The sequence below is a fragment of the Trichomycterus rosablanca genome, chromosome 3 (assembly GCF_030014385.1).
Source record: "Trichomycterus rosablanca isolate fTriRos1 chromosome 3, fTriRos1.hap1, whole genome shotgun sequence".
Classification (NCBI taxonomy): domain Eukaryota; kingdom Metazoa; phylum Chordata; class Actinopteri; order Siluriformes; family Trichomycteridae; genus Trichomycterus; species Trichomycterus rosablanca.
The window spans coordinates 39,607,545-39,626,925 of NC_085990.1; the positions used below are offsets into that span (position 1 = coordinate 39,607,545).

Consider the following 19,381-nt stretch of genomic DNA (forward strand, 5'->3'; position numbering starts at 1 on the left):
TCAAGTAAGCAAATGAAACACGGCCAAGGTTGAAGAGATGCTATGTCTGCCAAAAGTCATTCCACACAGCCCTGTGATAAACTGCTAATGTATGAATGTGGTCATTATTTTAATTACCAAGGGCAAACTTATTTCACAACAGCTCAAGGATGCTTATTTTAAACAAGATAAGCAGAATTTAAAGAGACAGGCTTGAATATAACACAAAATGTTTATTTTTGTATGTGTGTGAATAGCGGTGCACGTTTTTTTTTTTTTACCCCTTTTTCTCCCCTTTTAGCGCATCCAATTGTTCAATTAGCATCGTGCTTCCTCTCTGTCTATGCCGAACCCTGCCCTGACGGAGGTGATTGAAGCTAACCCGTATCCCCTCCGAAACACGAGCAGCAGCCAGATGCATCTTTGCCACCCACACATTGACGAGTTTGGCGCCACCTAGCGTTGCATGCGGAGAGACACACCCTAAGGGCACCCTCTCCCATCTCTGTGTAAGCGCCTCCAATCAGCCGGCAGAGAACGCAATCGCATTCTGACAGAGAGAGACCCACATCCGGTTCTTTGTCCCACCCCCCACATGAGCAACCGGCCAATCGTTGCTCATATAGCCACTCAGCTTCGAACCGGTAAAGCAAGGCTGGATTCGATACCACGCTTCTCAGAATCCAGCCCTGGTTGCAGCGCGTTTCTTTTTACCGCTGCGCCACCTGAGCGGCGCGGTGCACGTTTTATAATATTTTATGCCATGTCTGTCCACCCAGTGTCGGCCCTAAAATGGGTACTCACCCCGACCACACTACTTGTGCTTCCTCTGAGCACCAAGTGGATTTATGGGTGTCTCACCCCAGAAAATGGGGACATCATGGCACAAAACACAGAAACACCAGGGCAAGGTTTCCATGTAAGCTCTCTGTTTATGAAGCCTACATTACATTACACTCCTGTTAATATTTACTGCAATTAACACCTTACAACAGTTTAGTGTATTACATATTTAATCTGTTAATTTTACTGCAATTACACTTTTTAAAGGTAATTATATTACATACTACATTTCTTATTCTATTTACTTAATTACACAGTGTTGTACAATAATACTGGTGTACTTTAATACTTGTGTACTTTAATTCTTGTGTACTTTAATACTTTATGCTTTAATGTATCTTGAGCTGCTATAATAACTGACTTTCCCTATGGGATTAATAAAGGGATCTGTCTGTCTGTCTGTCTGTCTGTCGGTCGGTCGGTCCGTCCGTCCGTCCATCCATCCATCCACTTCATCTATCCATCCGTCCATCCATCCATCCATCCACTTCATCTATCCATCTATCCATCCATCCATCTATCCACTTCATCCATCCATCCATCCATCCACTTCATCTATCCATCCATCCATGTATCCACTTCATCCATCCATCCATCCACTTCATCTATCCATCCATCCATCTATCCATCCACTTCATCCATCCATCCATCCATCCATCCACTTCATCTATCCATCCATCCATCCACCCACTTCATCTATCCATCCATCCATCTAGCCACTTCATCCATCCATCCATCCATCCACTTCATCTATCCATCCATCCATGTATCCACTTCATCCATCCATCCATCCACTTCATCTATCCATTCATCCATCTATCCATCCACTTCATCCATCCACTTCATCTATCTATCTATCCATCCATCCATCCATCCATCCACTTCATCTATCCATCCATCCACTTCATCCATCCATCCATCCATCCATCCATCCATGCATCCATCCCTCTATCCATCCATCCATCCACTTCATCCATCCATCCATCCACTTCATCTATCCATCCATCCATCCACTTCATCCATCCATCCTATCCCTCCATCCATGCATCCATCAATCCACTTCATCCATCCATCCACTTCATCTATTCATCCATCCATTCATCCATCCACTTCATCCATCCACTTCATCCATCCATCCATCCACTTCATCTATCCATCCATTCATCCATCCATCCATTCATCCATCCACTTCATCTATCCATCCATCCATTCATCCATCCACTTCATGCATCCATCCATCCATCCATCCATTCATCCATCCACTTCATCTATCCATCCATTCATCCATCCACTTCATCCATCCATCCACTTCATCTATCCATCCATCCATCCATCCACTTCATGCATCCATCCATACTTCCATCCATTCATCCATCCACTTCATGCATCCATCCATCCATCCATCCACTTCATCTATCCATCCACTTCATCTATCCATCCATCCATTCATCCATCCACATCATCCATCCATCCACTTCATGCATCCATCCATCCATCCACTTCATCCATCCATGCATCCATCAATCCACTTCATTCATCCATCCACTTCATCTATCCATCCATCCATCTATCCATCCATCCATCCATCCATCCATCCACTTCATGCATCCATCCATCCACTTTATCCATCCATCCATCCACTTCATCCATCCATGCATCCATCCATCCATCCACCCTATCCATCCATCCATCCATCCACTTCATCCATCAATCCACTTCATTTATCCATCCACTTCATCTATCCATCCATCCATCCATCAATCCACTTCTTTCATCCATCCATCCACTTCATCCATCCATCCATCCATCCACTTTATTCATCCACTTCATCCATCCATCCATCCACTTCATCCATCCATCCATCCATCCATCCATCCATCCACTTTATTCATCCATCCATCCATTCCATCCATCTAAAACAACAGGGCGCTGACCATTCAAAGTCAGTGGAAAACTGGAGCGGACAAAGCGATTCGGCATCACAGTTTCAAGACACGACAGGTGTCAGCCAGGGCACTGACAAACAGGACAGGAAGAAGCTGCAATATTAATAGAAAACCTGCCATCTGGCACTCATCAGCACTCATGAATTACAGGTGACTGTCAGCATGAGAATGACAAGTCACACTGTGACTCCATGCACCCCCTTTGCTGGTCAAATTAAGCCGCACAGTAGAGCACGACTTTTAACATAAGTAAAACGTTGAATCTCCACTCAGCAGCCATCCTGTTACATTTCCATTCCATCTTTAAAAGGAATTCACAATCTTACTTTTAACCTTTAAAAGCAGTGAGATGACAAGTTGTTGGAGTCCAAGGGAACGCCAGTAATATAAGAAAGCAAATACATTTAAAGATTAAGAAGCAAAGACAAATTCTGAACACCTCACTGTCACAGCTGGACTGAGAATAGTCCACCAACCAAAAGCATCCAGCCAACAGCGCCCCGTGGGCAGCGTCCTATGACCACTGATGAAGGTCTAGAAGATGACCAACTCAAACAGCAGCAATAGATGAGTGATCGTCTCTGACTTTACATCTACAAGGTGGACCAACTAGGTAAGAGTGTCTAATAGAGTGGACAGTGAGTGGACATGGTATTTAAAAACTTAACTTGGTGTATTTAACTTAGCATTTCTCGTACCATTTAATATATAATATAATAAAATATAATACAGGTCTTGAGCTGGTTAATTACTCATAACGTTTAACTCTGGCTCTTTAACTCTGGAGTGCTTTGACGCATAATGCAAGCCAATTGCTAGTTAATACAGTTAGACAAATAAAAATAAAATAAGAGCATAAGATACTCAGCTGTCCTCTGTCAGCACAAGTTAAACTAAAGTTCTATAAGAGTTTAAAATACCTGGGGCTGGTGTCTTCAAATCTGTAAACCTTTTCACTCCAGTCATCAAGGTCAGGGGACTGGACCTGTCCAAGTACAGTGGAAGGGAGTGTACCTGTGGAAAAATACAAATGATAAAGAAATCACCTCTCACAGACTGTATTACCCGAGGCTGTGTGTTGTGTCAGTGTGTGTTATGCATCTGCGTGTTGTAGAAAAAAAGAGTGGGAAGAGGCATTCACATCTCTGTTAAAGATAATAAAAAAATCACCTCATGTGTTGGCACATATGGGCCTGCTTAAGCTGCCTAGTAGGTGGGCCAATACTATTAGCATGCAACATTGGCATTTCACCAGAGGCAAAACACAAATTGTAATCCTTTTAGGCATGAAATCAACAGCTTTTAAAATGGCTTCAGTATATGTGCCTATTAAACATAGAACTTGCATAAATTGTTTGCTTCATGCCATGTTTGAGCTACATGATGGGTGCTAAAAATACTAGACTCAAACACCATTTTCTGCTACATTTACTAGCAGGATGACAGATGGTGTAAAATCCTAAATTAATTTTGTAGGAAATGTTTTTAGCTACTCTCACAGGCTTATGCAAATCCCACAAAGTTACTTAACAATTTTGATTCCATATTTTAAAACTCATGTCTGATCAGATTATGTGCCAATGTGTGTGTTTAACGACGTGGAAAATGCTTGAAGCGTGGATAAATGACAAAACCTATTTAACAGTAACATCAATAAATTATTATTCTTTCTTTTTATTTCATTCTCAGGTTTTACCACCGCACAGTGCTCGTCAGGGTTACGAAGGGTCTGGCTTCCTTGGAATCTCTGGGCACAATGCAGTAACACACAACAGACAGGACTCCAATCCATTGTGGAACCTCAACCATATTCCCTCTCAGACATAATCAACTTTCTGATAGCATCGCTGGGGATTGGAACTCTGGATACCAGCGGTAGTGGGCTAGAGTAATTTAATGCTGCACCACTTTACCTACACTTTTACTTCTGCTACCGGTCAGCTGGGCGCCATCTAGCGGGCACAATTGGCAGTGTCTGTAGCAGACAAAATTGGCCACCGAGTCTGCTGGGTGGGAGAAGGCTGGACTAAGTGGGTGGGATCTTTAAACACTGTGCAATGATCCTGGATAGCAGACTGAGGCACCTGTGCAGAAGTGGATGAGCCTCATGTGCAAATCCACCAAGAAGGGGTTGAGGGACTGTGCACGCATAGGAAGGGGCATGGAGCAAGCAAATATACCCTTCTCAGTTGCAATCGGGATTCACAGCAGCGGAAGACTAATGGGCTACGATACATCAGGAAAAAAGGGAGAAAATGCATTAAAAAATGTAATACTACTACTACTAAAAATAATAATATTGGTAAAGATGAGACCTGTGTAATATATCTGTTTCAAACCACCCAACTATGTTCAGTTGGGTAGAGATCTGGTGGCCATAGCATACGATTTAAATCATTTTCATAATAAGTAAACCATTCAGTGACCAACTGTGCCCTATACTGCAATTTCCTTCGGGATCAATAAAGTGTTATCTTATCTTGTCTTGTCTTGTCTTGTCTTGTCTTATCTTATACATGAAGGCATTGCCATCATAGAGGAGACCACTGCTATCAGGACAAAAACATTCCAAGTCTGTCTATTGATTTGCACTGACCCCTCCTATAAGTGGGCATATGGACCCAAACAATACCAGAAAAATGGGCTCCATGACATAAGTCACCAGACCCCACTGGAGGGGTCAAGCATTTAAGCTTGTAAAGTCTGCTGGGTGTACACCAAGGTGAAGAATTACTGACTTTGCTTCTTCTGTCTGTGCTATCTGAACCCTCTTTTAGTGTGACCTAGATCCATTCTTTTGCCAGCTTGATCCAAATTTAAGTGGTCAGCTGATTTATCAACTGATTTATTCAGTGATTGTTTCCTGTAGTGTATCAAAGGTTAACATATAGAACTATTAATTAGAGGCTAAAAGTTCTAGCTGCTGCCACTGTTGTGCCAGTAAGCAAGGTCCTACTAGAGTTATATACATTTACATTTTCGGCATTTAGCAAACGCCTTTATCCAAAACGACTTACAGTGCAGTACACAATCTGAGCAATTGAGGTTTAAGGGCATTGCTCAAGGGCCCAACAGCAGCAACCTGGCAGTGGTGTGGCTTGAACCAGCAACCTTCTGATTACTAGTCCAGTGCCTTAACCACTAGGCTACAGCTTGCCTAGTGTCTTAATATAGTATTGTATTTAATCAAGCAATGCATAACACAAACACAAACATACATACCTTCATAGCTATAAACTATATACTCTGAGTGTCCAGGTGCATGAGGGTGGTCATTTCTATCCCCAATTATAACTGTCAGTGTATTCGTAGAGCTCATTGGAGGAGAACCGCTGTCAATCATAAGAATCGGCAGGAGGTACTGCTTCTGCTGCTCCCGATCAAAGGACCGTAGGGCTGCTATCATGGCGCTGCCATTTCGCAAGTCAGTCAGGTTGAAGTTTGTGGCATCTGAGGTAAGCATCAGCAGCCGGATGGAAAAAGGCCCTCCATTAGTGGAGGTATCTCTGTCTACAGCATGAAGCAGAATGGAAGTGTCATTCATACGGACAACCTGTGGTGCAGCGGCGTTTTCCCAAACAATCGGTTGATATGGGGCCTCAAACTCAGGTCCATTATCGTTAATATCCTGCACAGACAGGAGGACAATAGCAGAACCGGTGAGAGCAGGGGTACCCATGTCTGTGGCCAGGATAATCAGGCTGTGCTGAGAGACCTTTTCACGATCCAAAGACTCTGCTACTATCACCCAGCCATTTCTATCTACTAAAAACTGATGAAAGGGGTCTGACTCTTGGGAAATACTGTATAAAAACTTTCCATTCTGGCCAGAGTCAAGGTCCATGGCAGTCACCTGGGTCACAATGGTACCTGCTGGCACATCCTCAAACATGGACCCTGCATCATAGAACTGGGGATAGAAGACAGGCGTGTGGTCGTTGGAATCCTCCACCTGGATGACACAGTAAGACAGACTAAAAAATTCTGCATCCTCAACTTTAACAGTCAGATTAAAGGTGCGCTCATGCGGCTTCTCAAAATCAATCTTCTTCTTCAGACGCACTATACCCTGCCTGTTCTTTTTGTCTGTCTCGATAAAGAACTTGCGATCTTCATCTCCACCTACGATGCTGAAGGTCATCACGGAGTTCTCTCCCTCGTCCCCATCTATAGCAGTCACTGCCAGGACTTCACTGTTTATATCCAAGTCTTCTGCCATGGAGGCCAAGTAGAGTTTTTGCGTGAATACTGGCGGGTGATCATTCACATCGGAAACCACAATGGTGGCTGTTCCAGTCCCGGACAGGCCTCCTCCATCCTTTGCCTCTACGACAACCAAGTAACGGTCCTCCACCTCCCTGTCCAGGGAACGCAGCACTGTATAGATGGTGCCCGTTGCAGGATTGATTGAAAAAAGGTCCAGATTGATTTCATTACGGACATTCTGGACAATCCTGTATGTAAGGACAGCGTTCCTGCCAGCTTTAGGATCATCCAGGTCAGTGGCCTGCATCTCCATGATGGAGGTTTCAGCTGGAGAGTTCTCAGGAACATAGCCAACAAAGCATCCCTCGAAGGCGCAAATAAATTGGGGTGCGTTGTCATTTATGTCCCGAACCTCCACCAGTACATCAGCAAAGCCAGTCAGACCATCGCCGTTTTCATCAGTGGCCAACACCAGAAATCTCCAGGCTGAACGTTCTTCACGATTAAGGCACTTTTGAACATATATTCTTCCACTGAGCTCCTCGATGGTAAACTCGCTTCCAGCACCCTGTCCATGCAACGAGTATCTTAATGCACTCTGGTCTGCCTCCTGATCTGGATCCGTGGCTGACACCTAAACAATAAAAACAATAATGTGTGATGTTAGTTGGGGCTTCATTAATTCAGTTTTGGACTAACAAACATATTTACCAACATAAGAGGCTCCTAAATCATGCTTAAAAGGAGGTCTTGGTTCCCAAGTGGCACTAGAGAAAAATCTTTCAATCGTCTAGAGGCTGCAAGTTGCAACCAGACATACTTTGCTGGGATCTGGAAGATAACTAGTACTGATTTCTGGGTAAAATGGATGTCATTTTTGAGTAATCGCTGATTTATATGTATATATGGGGTCAGTTTGTATCCTCCTCCAAGGTGTGTGTTGATCATGACATTGCATGAGCCTCAACTCATAAAGATTCAGTGTTTGATTTAACATGTCTCAGACAAAGCATGTGCCAACCCTAACCCCTCAAACCAATTGCTGTCAGTGGGAGCTCAAGAGACTGTAACTGGTGATGTCTGAAGTATGTAAAAAAATGTGTGTGGACAGGTATCCAAAGTAAATTACCTTCTTGATTAGTTTTTCACTTTTAATGGTATACAATTTTAAAGTGATCTTAACTAGTCACTTCAGTTATGAAATATAATTTCCTCTTTTACATAACCAATATATCGTAATTAACTGGATGGAATGTACGTGGGACTCCAAACAGAACTGACAGCCATTTTTATATGCTATTTTTACTCACCTCTAGCACGAGAACAGGCAGTTCAGTCAGTTCCTCCAAGACACTGGTATGGTACTCCGTCTGGCTAAAGATGGGTGCTTCATCATTTTGGTTGATAATGTTAACGATCACCACTGTCTGGTTCTCCCACTTTCCATCTGATGCCACCAGCCGTAACTCATAGCGCTGCACCTTCTCATAGTCCAACCGCTGGGCAATGAAGATAGTACCAACCTCTGGCTCAACATCAAAGGTGCCCATAGTGTTCCCTGAAGTAATCTGGTAGCGCAGCTTAGCATTGGCACCTGTTAAGAATAAGGGATGTGTAAGCACAACAGCCTTTGACTAAGACGCTGTCCTGGAAGAAATAAGCCCCTGCTTATTTCTAGTCAAAAGTTTTATGGTCAGAAAAAAGCAACGGCTACAAAGCAAAGTTCCAGAAAACATGGGTTGACAACATTTAAGAAGTTTGTTAGTCTAACCGCTGGGCAATGAAGATAGTGCCAACTTCTGGCTCAATATCAAAGGTGCCCATAGTGTTCCCTAAAGTAATCTGGTAACGCAGCTTGGCATTGGCACCTGTTAAGAATTAGGGACGTGTAAGCACTTTGGTTTGGGGGCAGATTAATCTGTGTTTAATTAGATGTTCTTAATGGGATTTGGGTTTCTGTTACATTACGTTAACAAGCAGTTCAATAACCAGTTCAATCATTTACACATAATAGTTTAATTATTTTTAATTGAGAAAGAGCTGATGCTGCTTGGTATAGCCCTACAATTTTATGTACAAGCAATTATCTGTAATAACATGAAACATCTGTAATAACATAATAACACTATCAGCCAGCAGGGCATCTACACAAACATGTTTGGATATATCTGATGAAGGGCGGGCTGAAAGGATTCCCATTATTGCTGCATTTATTGCCTCTGCTGGCTAGTCAAAGACGCCTGCACAGAGATAATGAATAATGGACATCAGTGCGTGACTCTCCGTATGCGAAATTGTGTGTACCATGTAAACCCGCCTCAGGCAGGTGAAAAGAAGCGGTTTGTTACTGCACATGTTTTGGAGAGAACATGTGTTAGGTTTGACCCTCCTTTTCCAGGGCAGGGATCTGCAGAAGTGGAAGAGATATAACTAGGTAACTGAAATTGACTAGATTGATAAAAAGTGGGAAAATGCATAAGTGGAATAACAATTATAACAATTTACACCACCAGTTAAGTGGATTTTGTATATTTTGTTAGATTATAGAAACTTAAAACTGTGAATATATTTTGGACAAAATGTACTGTATGTTCTTATCACTTAATCACAATGCAAAAAGAATTAAAATCACAAAAATATAGAATATCTATTTAGCCAATTAATGTAAAGTTATATATTGTCTTGGATGCCCAGAAGGTGCAGTGAGATATTCCACTAGTTATTTTAGTTGTTCCATTGGGCATAGCTAAGCATTTAAAACTGACAGACATCAGAAATCCACAAGCCTTTCATCCTCCACTTTCTATTTCTTTAACTGATCATTAAATCCCACACGGTTTGTTAGAATCAATCTTGATCATGTTCTGCCATTCTTTAATTGTAAGAGCTGCAGCAGATCTGCTGAGTAATATACTCAGATTAAGTTTAGCTCTAATTTAGAATGAAAGGGTGCGAATGAAAAGAATAATCTATATACAGAAACAAAAGTACAATCCCTCTATTCTTTCATACAGCCCCACCCTGCAAGCCACATCTACCCCAAACACAAAGAAAGAAAAAACTACTTTAATTCTGACTCTGTTTACCAGCCTGGATCAGATTTTATGAGACAAACACCATCTGTGTGTGATGTGTTAGAATTAGAAAAGATGTGCTGAGCTCATCTTTGCACTTTGCAGATCTTGATGCGCTCTGACACTTGCTGAAGGCATCTTCTTTGCTTTGTCCCAAAGCAGGTTCTTTAATGACCTGCTGTCTCATATGGTTCTTTTTCCAAAAGCATTATGAGTTTCTGAAAGCACTAGGAGTTTGGTAAACACAATTTACTTTCTCATTTTATTCTTTGTTATACAAAAACTGCATGACCTGACCACTTCATGAGTGTGCTGGACATCCCATTATAAACCATGGTAATGAATATGGTGCCTCCTCACTTTACAGCTTTAACAGCCTTTGCTTTTCTGATAAAGCTTTTGACAAGATTTCTGAGTGTGTTTATGGGAATGTGTGCCCATTTAGTGTGAACTGACTATTTGTCAAGTCAAGCACTGAATTCGGTAAAAGGCCTGGCTTATAACTGATTGTACCAATTCATTACAATTTATCAGAAATCTGATCAGGTCACTAAATTTCTTCCACATTAAACCATGTCTTCATATATCATGATTTTTACACAGGGGCACATTCATTTTGAAACACAAATTGGCCTCCTAGAAATTGTCGCCAGAAAGAATTGATTTTATATATCTAATCGCAATGGGTGTGGCTAGAACACCTAAATTTGGACAACTGTCAACATGCTATAGTTATATGGCATAATAAACTCTGATGAGCCAGTACAGTGTCAACATATAATTAAAATATATATATATATATATATATATATTTTACAGCTGCAGCATCATGTTGGCACAGCAGGAGGTGTTCGATCTCCACCCCAGTTACTCTCTCAGTGGATTTACTCTCTCTGTGTTCTCCCCATGCAGTACTTCAGTTTCCTTTCATTTCCAATAGCATGCAAATAGATGGGATAGCTTTTCTAAATTACCCTTAAGAGTGATAAATAAATAAATGAATAAATTATTAAGTGATGAAGGTAGTAAGTATAGTATATACAGTGTATCACAAAAGTGAGTACACCACTCACATTTCTGCAGATATTTAAGTATATCTTTTCATGGGACAACACTGACAAAATGACACTTTGACACAATGAAAAGTAGTCTGTGTGCAGCTTATATAACAGTGTAAATTTATTCTTCCCTCAAAATAACTCAATATACAGCCATTAATGTCTAAACCACCGGCAACAAAAGTGAGTACACCCCTAAGAGACTACACCCCTAAATGTCCAAATTGAGCACTGCTTGTCATTTTCCCTCCAAAATGTCATGTGATTTGTTAGTGTTACTAGGTCTCAGGTGTGCATAGGGAGCAGGTGTGTTCAATTTAGTAGTACAGCTCTCACACTCTCTTATACTGGTCACTGAAAGTTCCAACATGGCACCTCATGGCAAAGAACTCTCTGAGGATCTTAAAAGACGAATTGTTGCGCTACATGAAGATGGCCAAGGCTACAAGAAGATTGCCAACACCCTGAAACTGAGCTGCAGCACAGTGGCCAAGATCATCCAGCGTTTTAAAAGAGCAGGGTCCACTCAGAACAGACCTCGCATTGGTCGTCCAAAGAAGCTGAGTGCACGTGCTCAGCGTCACATCCAACTGCTGTCTTTGAAAGATAGGCGCAGGAGTGCTGTCAGCATTGCTGCAGAGATTGAAAAGGTGGGGGGTCAGCCTGTCAGTGCTCAGACCATATGCCGCACACTACATCAAATTGGTCTGCATGGCTGTCACCCCAGAAGGAAGCCTCTTCTGAAGTCTCTACACAAGAAAGCCCGCAAACAGTTTGCTGAAGACATGTCAACAAAGGACATGGATTACTGGAACCATGTCCTATGGTCTGATGAGACCAAGATTAATTTGTTTGGTTCAGATGGTCTCAAGCATGTGTGGCGGCAATCAGGTGAGGAGTACAAAGATAAGTGTGTCATGCCTACAGTCAAGCATGGTGGTGGGAATGCCATGGTCTGGGGCTGCAAGAGTGCAGCAGGTGTTGGGGAGTTACATTTCATTGAGGGACACATGAACTCCAATATGTACTGTGAAATACTGAGCAGAGCATGATCCCCTCCCTCCGGAAACTGGGTCGCAGGGCAGTGTTCCAGCATGATAATGACTCCAAACACACATCTAAGACGACAACTGCTTTATTGAAGAGGCTGAGGGTAAAGGTGATGGACTGGCCAAGCATGTCTCCAGACCTAAACCCAATAGAACATCTTCGCGCTCCTCCACCTTCCGCTTGAGGATGCCCCAAAGTCTCGAATATCCGCCAGCTCCGTGATGTCGTCATGGAGGAGTGGAAAAGCATTCCAGTGGCAACCTGTCAAGCTCTGGTAAACTCCATGCCCAGGAGAGTTAAGGCAGTTCTGGGAAATAATGGTGGCCACACAAAATATTGACACTTCAGGAACTTTCACTAAGGGGTGTACTCACTTTTGTTGCCGGTGGTTTAGACATTAATGGCTGTATATTGAGTTATTTTGAGGGAAGAATAAATTTACACTGTTATATAAGCTGCACACAGACTACTTTTCATTGTGTCAAAGTGTCATTTTGTCAGTGTTGTCCCATGAAAAGATATACTTAAATATCTGCAGAAATGTGAGGGGTGTACTCACTTTTGTGATACACTGTATAAGTATAGAAATGATGCAGCTAGTACATCAGCAGAGTTCGAATCTTAGCTCTGCTACCAGTCGGCTGGGCGCCCCCAGCAGGCACAATTATCAGTGCCTGTACCAGACAAAAATTGGCCACTAGTGTGGTGCATGAAAAAAAGACCAAACAAAACAGGGGGTGGTGTCTTCAACGCCGTGTTAGGACCCTGGTTAGTAGCCCGAGGCGCCAGTACAGAAGTAAAGGAAAGCAGAGATCAGAGTGTGACTCTCCATGTGCAAGACTGGCCTCACGCACAAATCCACAAAATATGGGCGAATAAGAAGAGGTTGATGGACTGCGCACATTTTCAAGAGAGCGTGCCAGGCAAATATACCTTCCTTGGATGCAACTGGGGTCCCCAGTAGCGGAAGACTAATTGGCTACGCTAAACTGGGAGAAAGTGTGAGTGAGTAAGTGAATAAGTGTGTGATCCCCTGCAATAAGCAGGCAGCCTGACCAGTGTGTATTTCTGCATTGCATCTAGTGTTTTTTATGGGTGGTTTTTTAATAGTTAAAAATCCTGCATTACAAGTTGTTGTAATTTTCTGCTTTTACATGCAGTGTTGAATACAATTTTAGTAAAAGTCAACAGCATGACATCAGGCTCTATTTTGCATTCCTGCCCAAGATAGGTTTGACAGATTAGCTGTCTGGTAAAACTGCGCTGTCCATCCAGCCATGGCAGGCTATCTTGACACCTTCACCTTTTTGCCAGTTCTCCTGTCTAATCCATAATGAGCTTTTAGCCACCTGCGCCACTCACTTGTGCTTCCCCTGGGATCCCAGCTTGCTGATGGTGGCTAGACGCCACACCGTATTTGTCAAACACGCGTAGCGTATTTAACAGGTAAAGCTATGTCACCGTGTCGCTGAGCCCTCACAGTCTTGCATGTTTGTTTATGATGACAGATGAGCATGGTGCACCTTCTGTGCAAACCAGGATTGGAAAGAGATCAGGTGCAGTAATCCTGTTGGTGAAACATCCAGGAGTGACAAGCCAGAGGAGTCCAGCCAGGATATAGGGGGGCGGAAAGACAGACAGACTGACATGCTACACTGGACAAAAATGTAAAGTATACAAATCTGTCTTGCTCACAGAGACAAAGAAAACACTGTGTGTGTCAGTGGTACGTCTCAAAGGCTTGATGGTCAGGGTAGACTTATTAAGGTGGACAGATAAAACTCTAAATTACATTATTAAATGCTGATAATTAAACGTAGTTTCTGATTAACTGGTCTGTATAGAGCTAAACAATCTGACTTACTTAAGTCAGATGTAGGTATTTCAAAGACTTAAAGCCTTCATAGAAACCAACAAGTTAGTGAGATGAATCATGACCATGACCTCATGAACTATGAACCATAAACTATTTAAAAGCACAAACTGTTTAAAATGGGAAAAGGCAAGAGAACAAGATAAATCATTGGCAATACTATGTGAACACCTATTCTAATTGTTAGGTTAAGGTGTTTCAGCCACATATATTTCTAATGTGTCAATTATACTGATATTAATTATATTGAATAAATTACATGCTTCAGAGATTTACAGTTTGGAGAAGGTCTGCCCCATTCCAGCATGACTGTGCTCCTGTGCACATAGAACAGACTTCAGAATTCATGTTTACGTTTTCAGCATTTAGCAGACGTCTTTACCCAAAGTGACTTACAGTACTGTGACGGTATACAGTCTGAGCGATTGAGAGTTAAGGGCCTTGCTTAAGGGCCCAACAGGAGAAACCTGGCAGTGGTGGGGCTTGAACCAATGACCTTCTGATTACTAGTCCAGTACCTTAACTACCAGGCTACAACGTCCCTAAAGTCCCTGTTCTGAAGCCACAATCGTAAGTTGCTTTGTATAAAAGTGCTGACTAAATGACATAAACAATGTAATGTAGAAGCTTCTTTGTTTTTGCCTAATGAGAGTGTATGTCTTCATAAAAAAAACATGTTTTGATGTATAACTACACTGATCCATAAACTACATTAATTTTACCATTGACTACCTTCTGCTAGTGTGTATTACCACCAGTGCACATGTACAGTATATGTATATGATAACTGTTATATTCTGAATTTTCCACATGCACACATAAAGTAGTCATTTTTGCAGACCCATTAGACATGTTTAGTTTCAACCCTGCTCTAAATTATCTATACTCTAACAGTAATTAGACTAAACTAAGTTATAGGTCAGAGAAAGATGTTTTACTTCACTATCTATACCTATCAACAGGGTTTCAGGAGGACCAATTACTTTTTGATTCCAAGGCACTGATTATTGGGATGGTAAAATCCAGTACTAAAATGGCAATTTTGGGATTTTTGGGGGACAGACAAAGAAACAAACAAAAAAGATTTTATAAAACACCAATCTGTGTTTTGGTTTACAGGTGAATTAAAAAAAACCCCAGAATATCATTTAAAAATTCCAAACATCCTTCCTACAAAGGCTTTACATGTCACTAAAATGTCACTTATTTATTTATTTAAAAAACAGCTAGAGAAAAAAAACAAAAAAACCCACCAACATCAAATAGTTACCTCGGGGGTCTGAATACGTTACACCCACAACCACCAGAGATTTGCTAACAAGCTCAGTGGGGGAAAAAATTATTTTCAACCTAGATTTACTTCTCACTATGATTATTTTTCCAGCCTCCAGCTGTCAAATATATCATTACAGGTTCGTGCAGTCTGAGAAATCCACATTAAAGATCAGGTGAGACAGGTGACAGTATCTGTAAATAGGATGCTTTCAGTGGGGAAGGCAGGAAGCTGTCTCATATCTGTGTTAGAATATATTGCCTGAGTAAAAGTTATGGAACAGTGATGATTTTAGTGCTATTTTTGTAGCAGAAATCAATGTTCTTACCTTCATCTTCATCATTAGCAGTGACGGTAATGACTACGTAACCCACTTCCTTGTCCTCCTCCACACTGATCTCATATACCGGCTGAGAGAAGGCTGGAGCATTGTCATTTACATCTGTGACAAAAATTCTCACATAGGCGGTGTCTGTGCGGGGAAGAAGAAGAATTCACTGATGTTAATGCATCATTTTAGTAAAAACAATGAATACATTCGAAATTATTAATTCTAAATAACATCCACTCTCATCTGAGTTAAAAATATGTGTAGATGATTTAGATCTTAATAATTCTTATTATGGTGGCATGGTGGCTCAGTGGGTAGCACTGTCATCTCACAGCAAGAAGGTCCTGGGTTCGAATCCCAGGTGGAGCGGTCCAGGTCCTTTCTGTGTGGAGTTTGCATGTTCTCCCCATGTCTGTGTGGGTTTCTTTTGGGAGCTCCAGTTGTTGTCCCACAGTCCAAAGACATGCAAGTGAGGTTAATTGGAGATACAAAATTGTCTGTGACTATGTTTGACATTAAACTTGAACTGCTGAATCTTGTGTAACCAGTAACGACCTGTCCTGTCATGAATGTAACCCAAGTGTAAAACATGAAGTTAAAATCCTAATAAATGAATAATAAATCTTACTGATGTTTCAGTGCGCAGAGTGCATCCTGCAGATCAGCCTTCTGTGTTGTTAATCATAAAGAACAATTTATAGTATCATGTTGGTTTATAGAGAAGGAGTAAAAGAGCTTACCTGTGTTTGGCTGACCCTGCTGCCCAGGCCGAGCTGACTCCGAGCTGTCCTGTGACTGAACCTCAATCAGGTAGGAGCTTTTCTGCTCGCGGTCAAATGTAGCCTGTGTTTGGATAACACCGGTGTATGGGTGTATGCTAAAGAACTGAGAGTCTCCACTCTGGTCCTTAAGAATGATGTAATTAATCTAGATAAAATAAATAAATAAATTTAATTATTTATTACTTATTTAATGTAAAAAAATAACTTGGGCACACAAAGCAGAAGTATTTCAATTACTAAAACCCAATATGGCCTAAAGTATGATCATGATCTTGTTGGACATCCCATTCCATACCATGGGAATAAATATAGAGTAGAAATTTGTGCCTGTTCAGTCAACACGGCACTTGTGAGGATGTTGGATCAGTCTGGCTTGCATCCAACTTTTCAACTTATCACAAAAGTGTTCAGTGGTGTTAAAATTGGTGCTTTGGCAGGACCACTGAAATCTTGTCTTTCACCATTTTTCTAGGTCTCTCACAATCTTCAAAAGACAATTAAAGACCCACTTCTTTATTAAGCACCTAAACTGAATTGAACTAACAAGCACTTACTAATCTTCTTCACTATTTATATATAAAAAACAGCTACCTATACTTTTGTTCTAACACAGTTTCAACAGATTTATATCCTTGGACTGTTGTCTAAGTGAACTACATTAGGGAAATGTTTACTGAGGAAGCACTTCTGTAAGTCGCTCTGAATAAGAGTTACACCCACTCTGAATAAGAGTGTTTGCTAAATGCTGAAAATGTAAAGGTAAAATGTCTTTGTGGACCTTTGTACTAAGATGTTGTAACAGTAAAGATCCTATACCAAACTGCTGCCACAAAGTTGGAAATTTATTTTATGTAATTAATTTTATACAATAAATGTTATATTATAATTACACTTGATTACAGAGGAATAGTATCTTTATTGTCATTATACTCAGGTACAATTAAAGCAGCAACAATAGTATGAGGGATCTTCAAAAGGTTTCTGCACTTTAATATTTTGGTTTGAAACGGTGATGGTGGGAGGAGTAGTAATTGGTCGTGTCTGAGAGACTAAGAGAGCTTATAGTCTGGATTTAGCACCATCTGATTTACACCTTTTTGGATGCTCAAAGAAGCTTTGTAATGTGATGATGTGAAAGCAGCAGTGCATCAGTGGCTACATGCTCAACCAAAAACACATTTTGCTGATGGCATTAAAAAGTTGTTACCATGCTGGGAAAAATGCATTAGAAGGTGACTATCTGCGGAAACTTTTTGAAGAACCCTCGTAATAATAGCAACATACACTTCAGGTCAAACTGTGCAACATTGCAAAATCAAATTTATATAAGAATGTGTAAAACAACATTTATATTCATATTTTTACAGAAGGTTGTATGTTAAAGAATATTAACAAATAAGTACATGCTCTATTTCTGAGTAGCACCTGGTAAATGTCAGTAAAAGGCAGATGGATGAATACATGTACATGTCATATTCCTCTATGATCTGTATCATTGTGTGTGTACTCGATCACAGTATTTGATTAGCAATGCAGGTTTCAGTTTAGGTCAAGGTAATAAAACCCAACATCTTAATCAAAACAAAAACTGCTGCCACTTGCATTCAAACCCAGTCCTCTTTAGATTCTTGATCTCATGGTTTTCATGATCAGACCATGAAATCCAGAGCCCAGTTAGGCTCCAAATCATTAAAGAATTCATCATTAACGGAATGCAAATTGAGCTGAATCTGATTAGTGGGAGCTTACCATGCCATGGAGACCAGAGTCCAGGTCAGAAGCTGCTACCTGGGCCACTGAAGTGCCAATCTCAGCCCCCTCAGGTACTGTGGCTTCATATGTGCTCGACATGAAGAATGGAACATTGTCATTTACATCTAAATAAGAGTAAATGGAGAGAAAAATACATAACATGCTGTTAGAGGTGAACCTCTACATATGTTTGAAATATGGTGAAGCAAGTCTGCTGGGTTCACAGCTGGCAGGATGGTGTGTGGGTGAATGAACTTGGCTCTTCCCTGCAGTGCGCTGATTACAGCGTCTCTCAAACAAGCTTTCCAAGGGCTTTTTTCTTCCTTTCATTCCGTTTCAACACCATTTTCCTCTAATTAATGCTGATGTGGTCTCAAGTGTTGTGTTTCCCTGCTATAGCTGCTTACTGAATCTTAGCCGCCCTGTCCTCAAGCATGCACGCACACTAGTACACACATTTACACTTTTACACACTAATACTACAGTGCTGGCCTTTTCTTTTCCTTTATAAAGCTGGCTCTTTCATTTGTGGATATTTTTGTAACTGAAATGTGGTTTCAGCACTCAATTATGATCATTACTAATGGTTGTAACTAGGGGGCTGCTTCTAGGCTACATTTATACTGAAAATTTAAGTTCATTTACAGAATAAATTTATTTATGTTATTTTGCTTATATTTGTGTATTAAGGTTGTTCACTGTATCTTTTAAAATATAAATATACCCTGTATGTAGTGCCAGTCTAAAAAAGTCATGGTTCAGCACAAAACATTAAAAAGTTATATGGCAAGATTGTATATTAATACATGGTTTATGGGTTTGGTGTGGAGGACATCCCCTTGTCTGAATAGGCATACATGCCTACACTTATACTCCAAAATATGTACAACGCCTTCCAAGAAAAGTGGAAGCTGTTATAGCAACAAATAGGGCAGCAGATACATGCCAGTGGTTTTATAATAGGACAGCAATGAAGTTTATGGTCAGGTACCCACATACTCTTGGCTATATAGTGTATTATGAGTAAAGTTGAAGTAAATTTATGTAAAAGTTGCGTAAATTTATGTCATTTATGTCATTCTAATCTGACTGTTTAGACTCATTGCATTAGATTATACTTAAAATTTCAAAGCCCATGTAATTTTCGCTCCTCACTATGTCATAGGAGAAAAACATGGAATTAAAGCTCTTTTACCTGGAGTGTAAATGTAGGC

The 19,381-nt window shown here is 40.9% G+C and overlaps 1 protein-coding gene across 1 annotated transcript in view; it reads right to left on the reverse strand.

Moving 5' to 3' along the window:
* Window positions 1-19,381, reverse strand: part of si:dkey-22o22.2 (neural-cadherin) — a 170,289-nt gene that overhangs the window by 31,844 nt on the left and 119,064 nt on the right. Inside the window, exons 14-19 of the mRNA XM_062992304.1 lie at window positions 18,165-18,292; window positions 16,374-16,560; window positions 15,631-15,774; window positions 8,285-8,568; window positions 5,991-7,608; window positions 3,689-3,782 (exon numbers count right to left, since the gene is read on the reverse strand). Of these exons, the coding sequence (XP_062848374.1) occupies window positions 3,689-3,782; window positions 5,991-7,608; window positions 8,285-8,568; window positions 15,631-15,774; window positions 16,374-16,560; window positions 18,165-18,292 (2,455 nt within the window). The remainder of the gene's footprint in view (window positions 1-3,688; window positions 3,783-5,990; window positions 7,609-8,284; window positions 8,569-15,630; window positions 15,775-16,373; window positions 16,561-18,164; window positions 18,293-19,381) is intronic.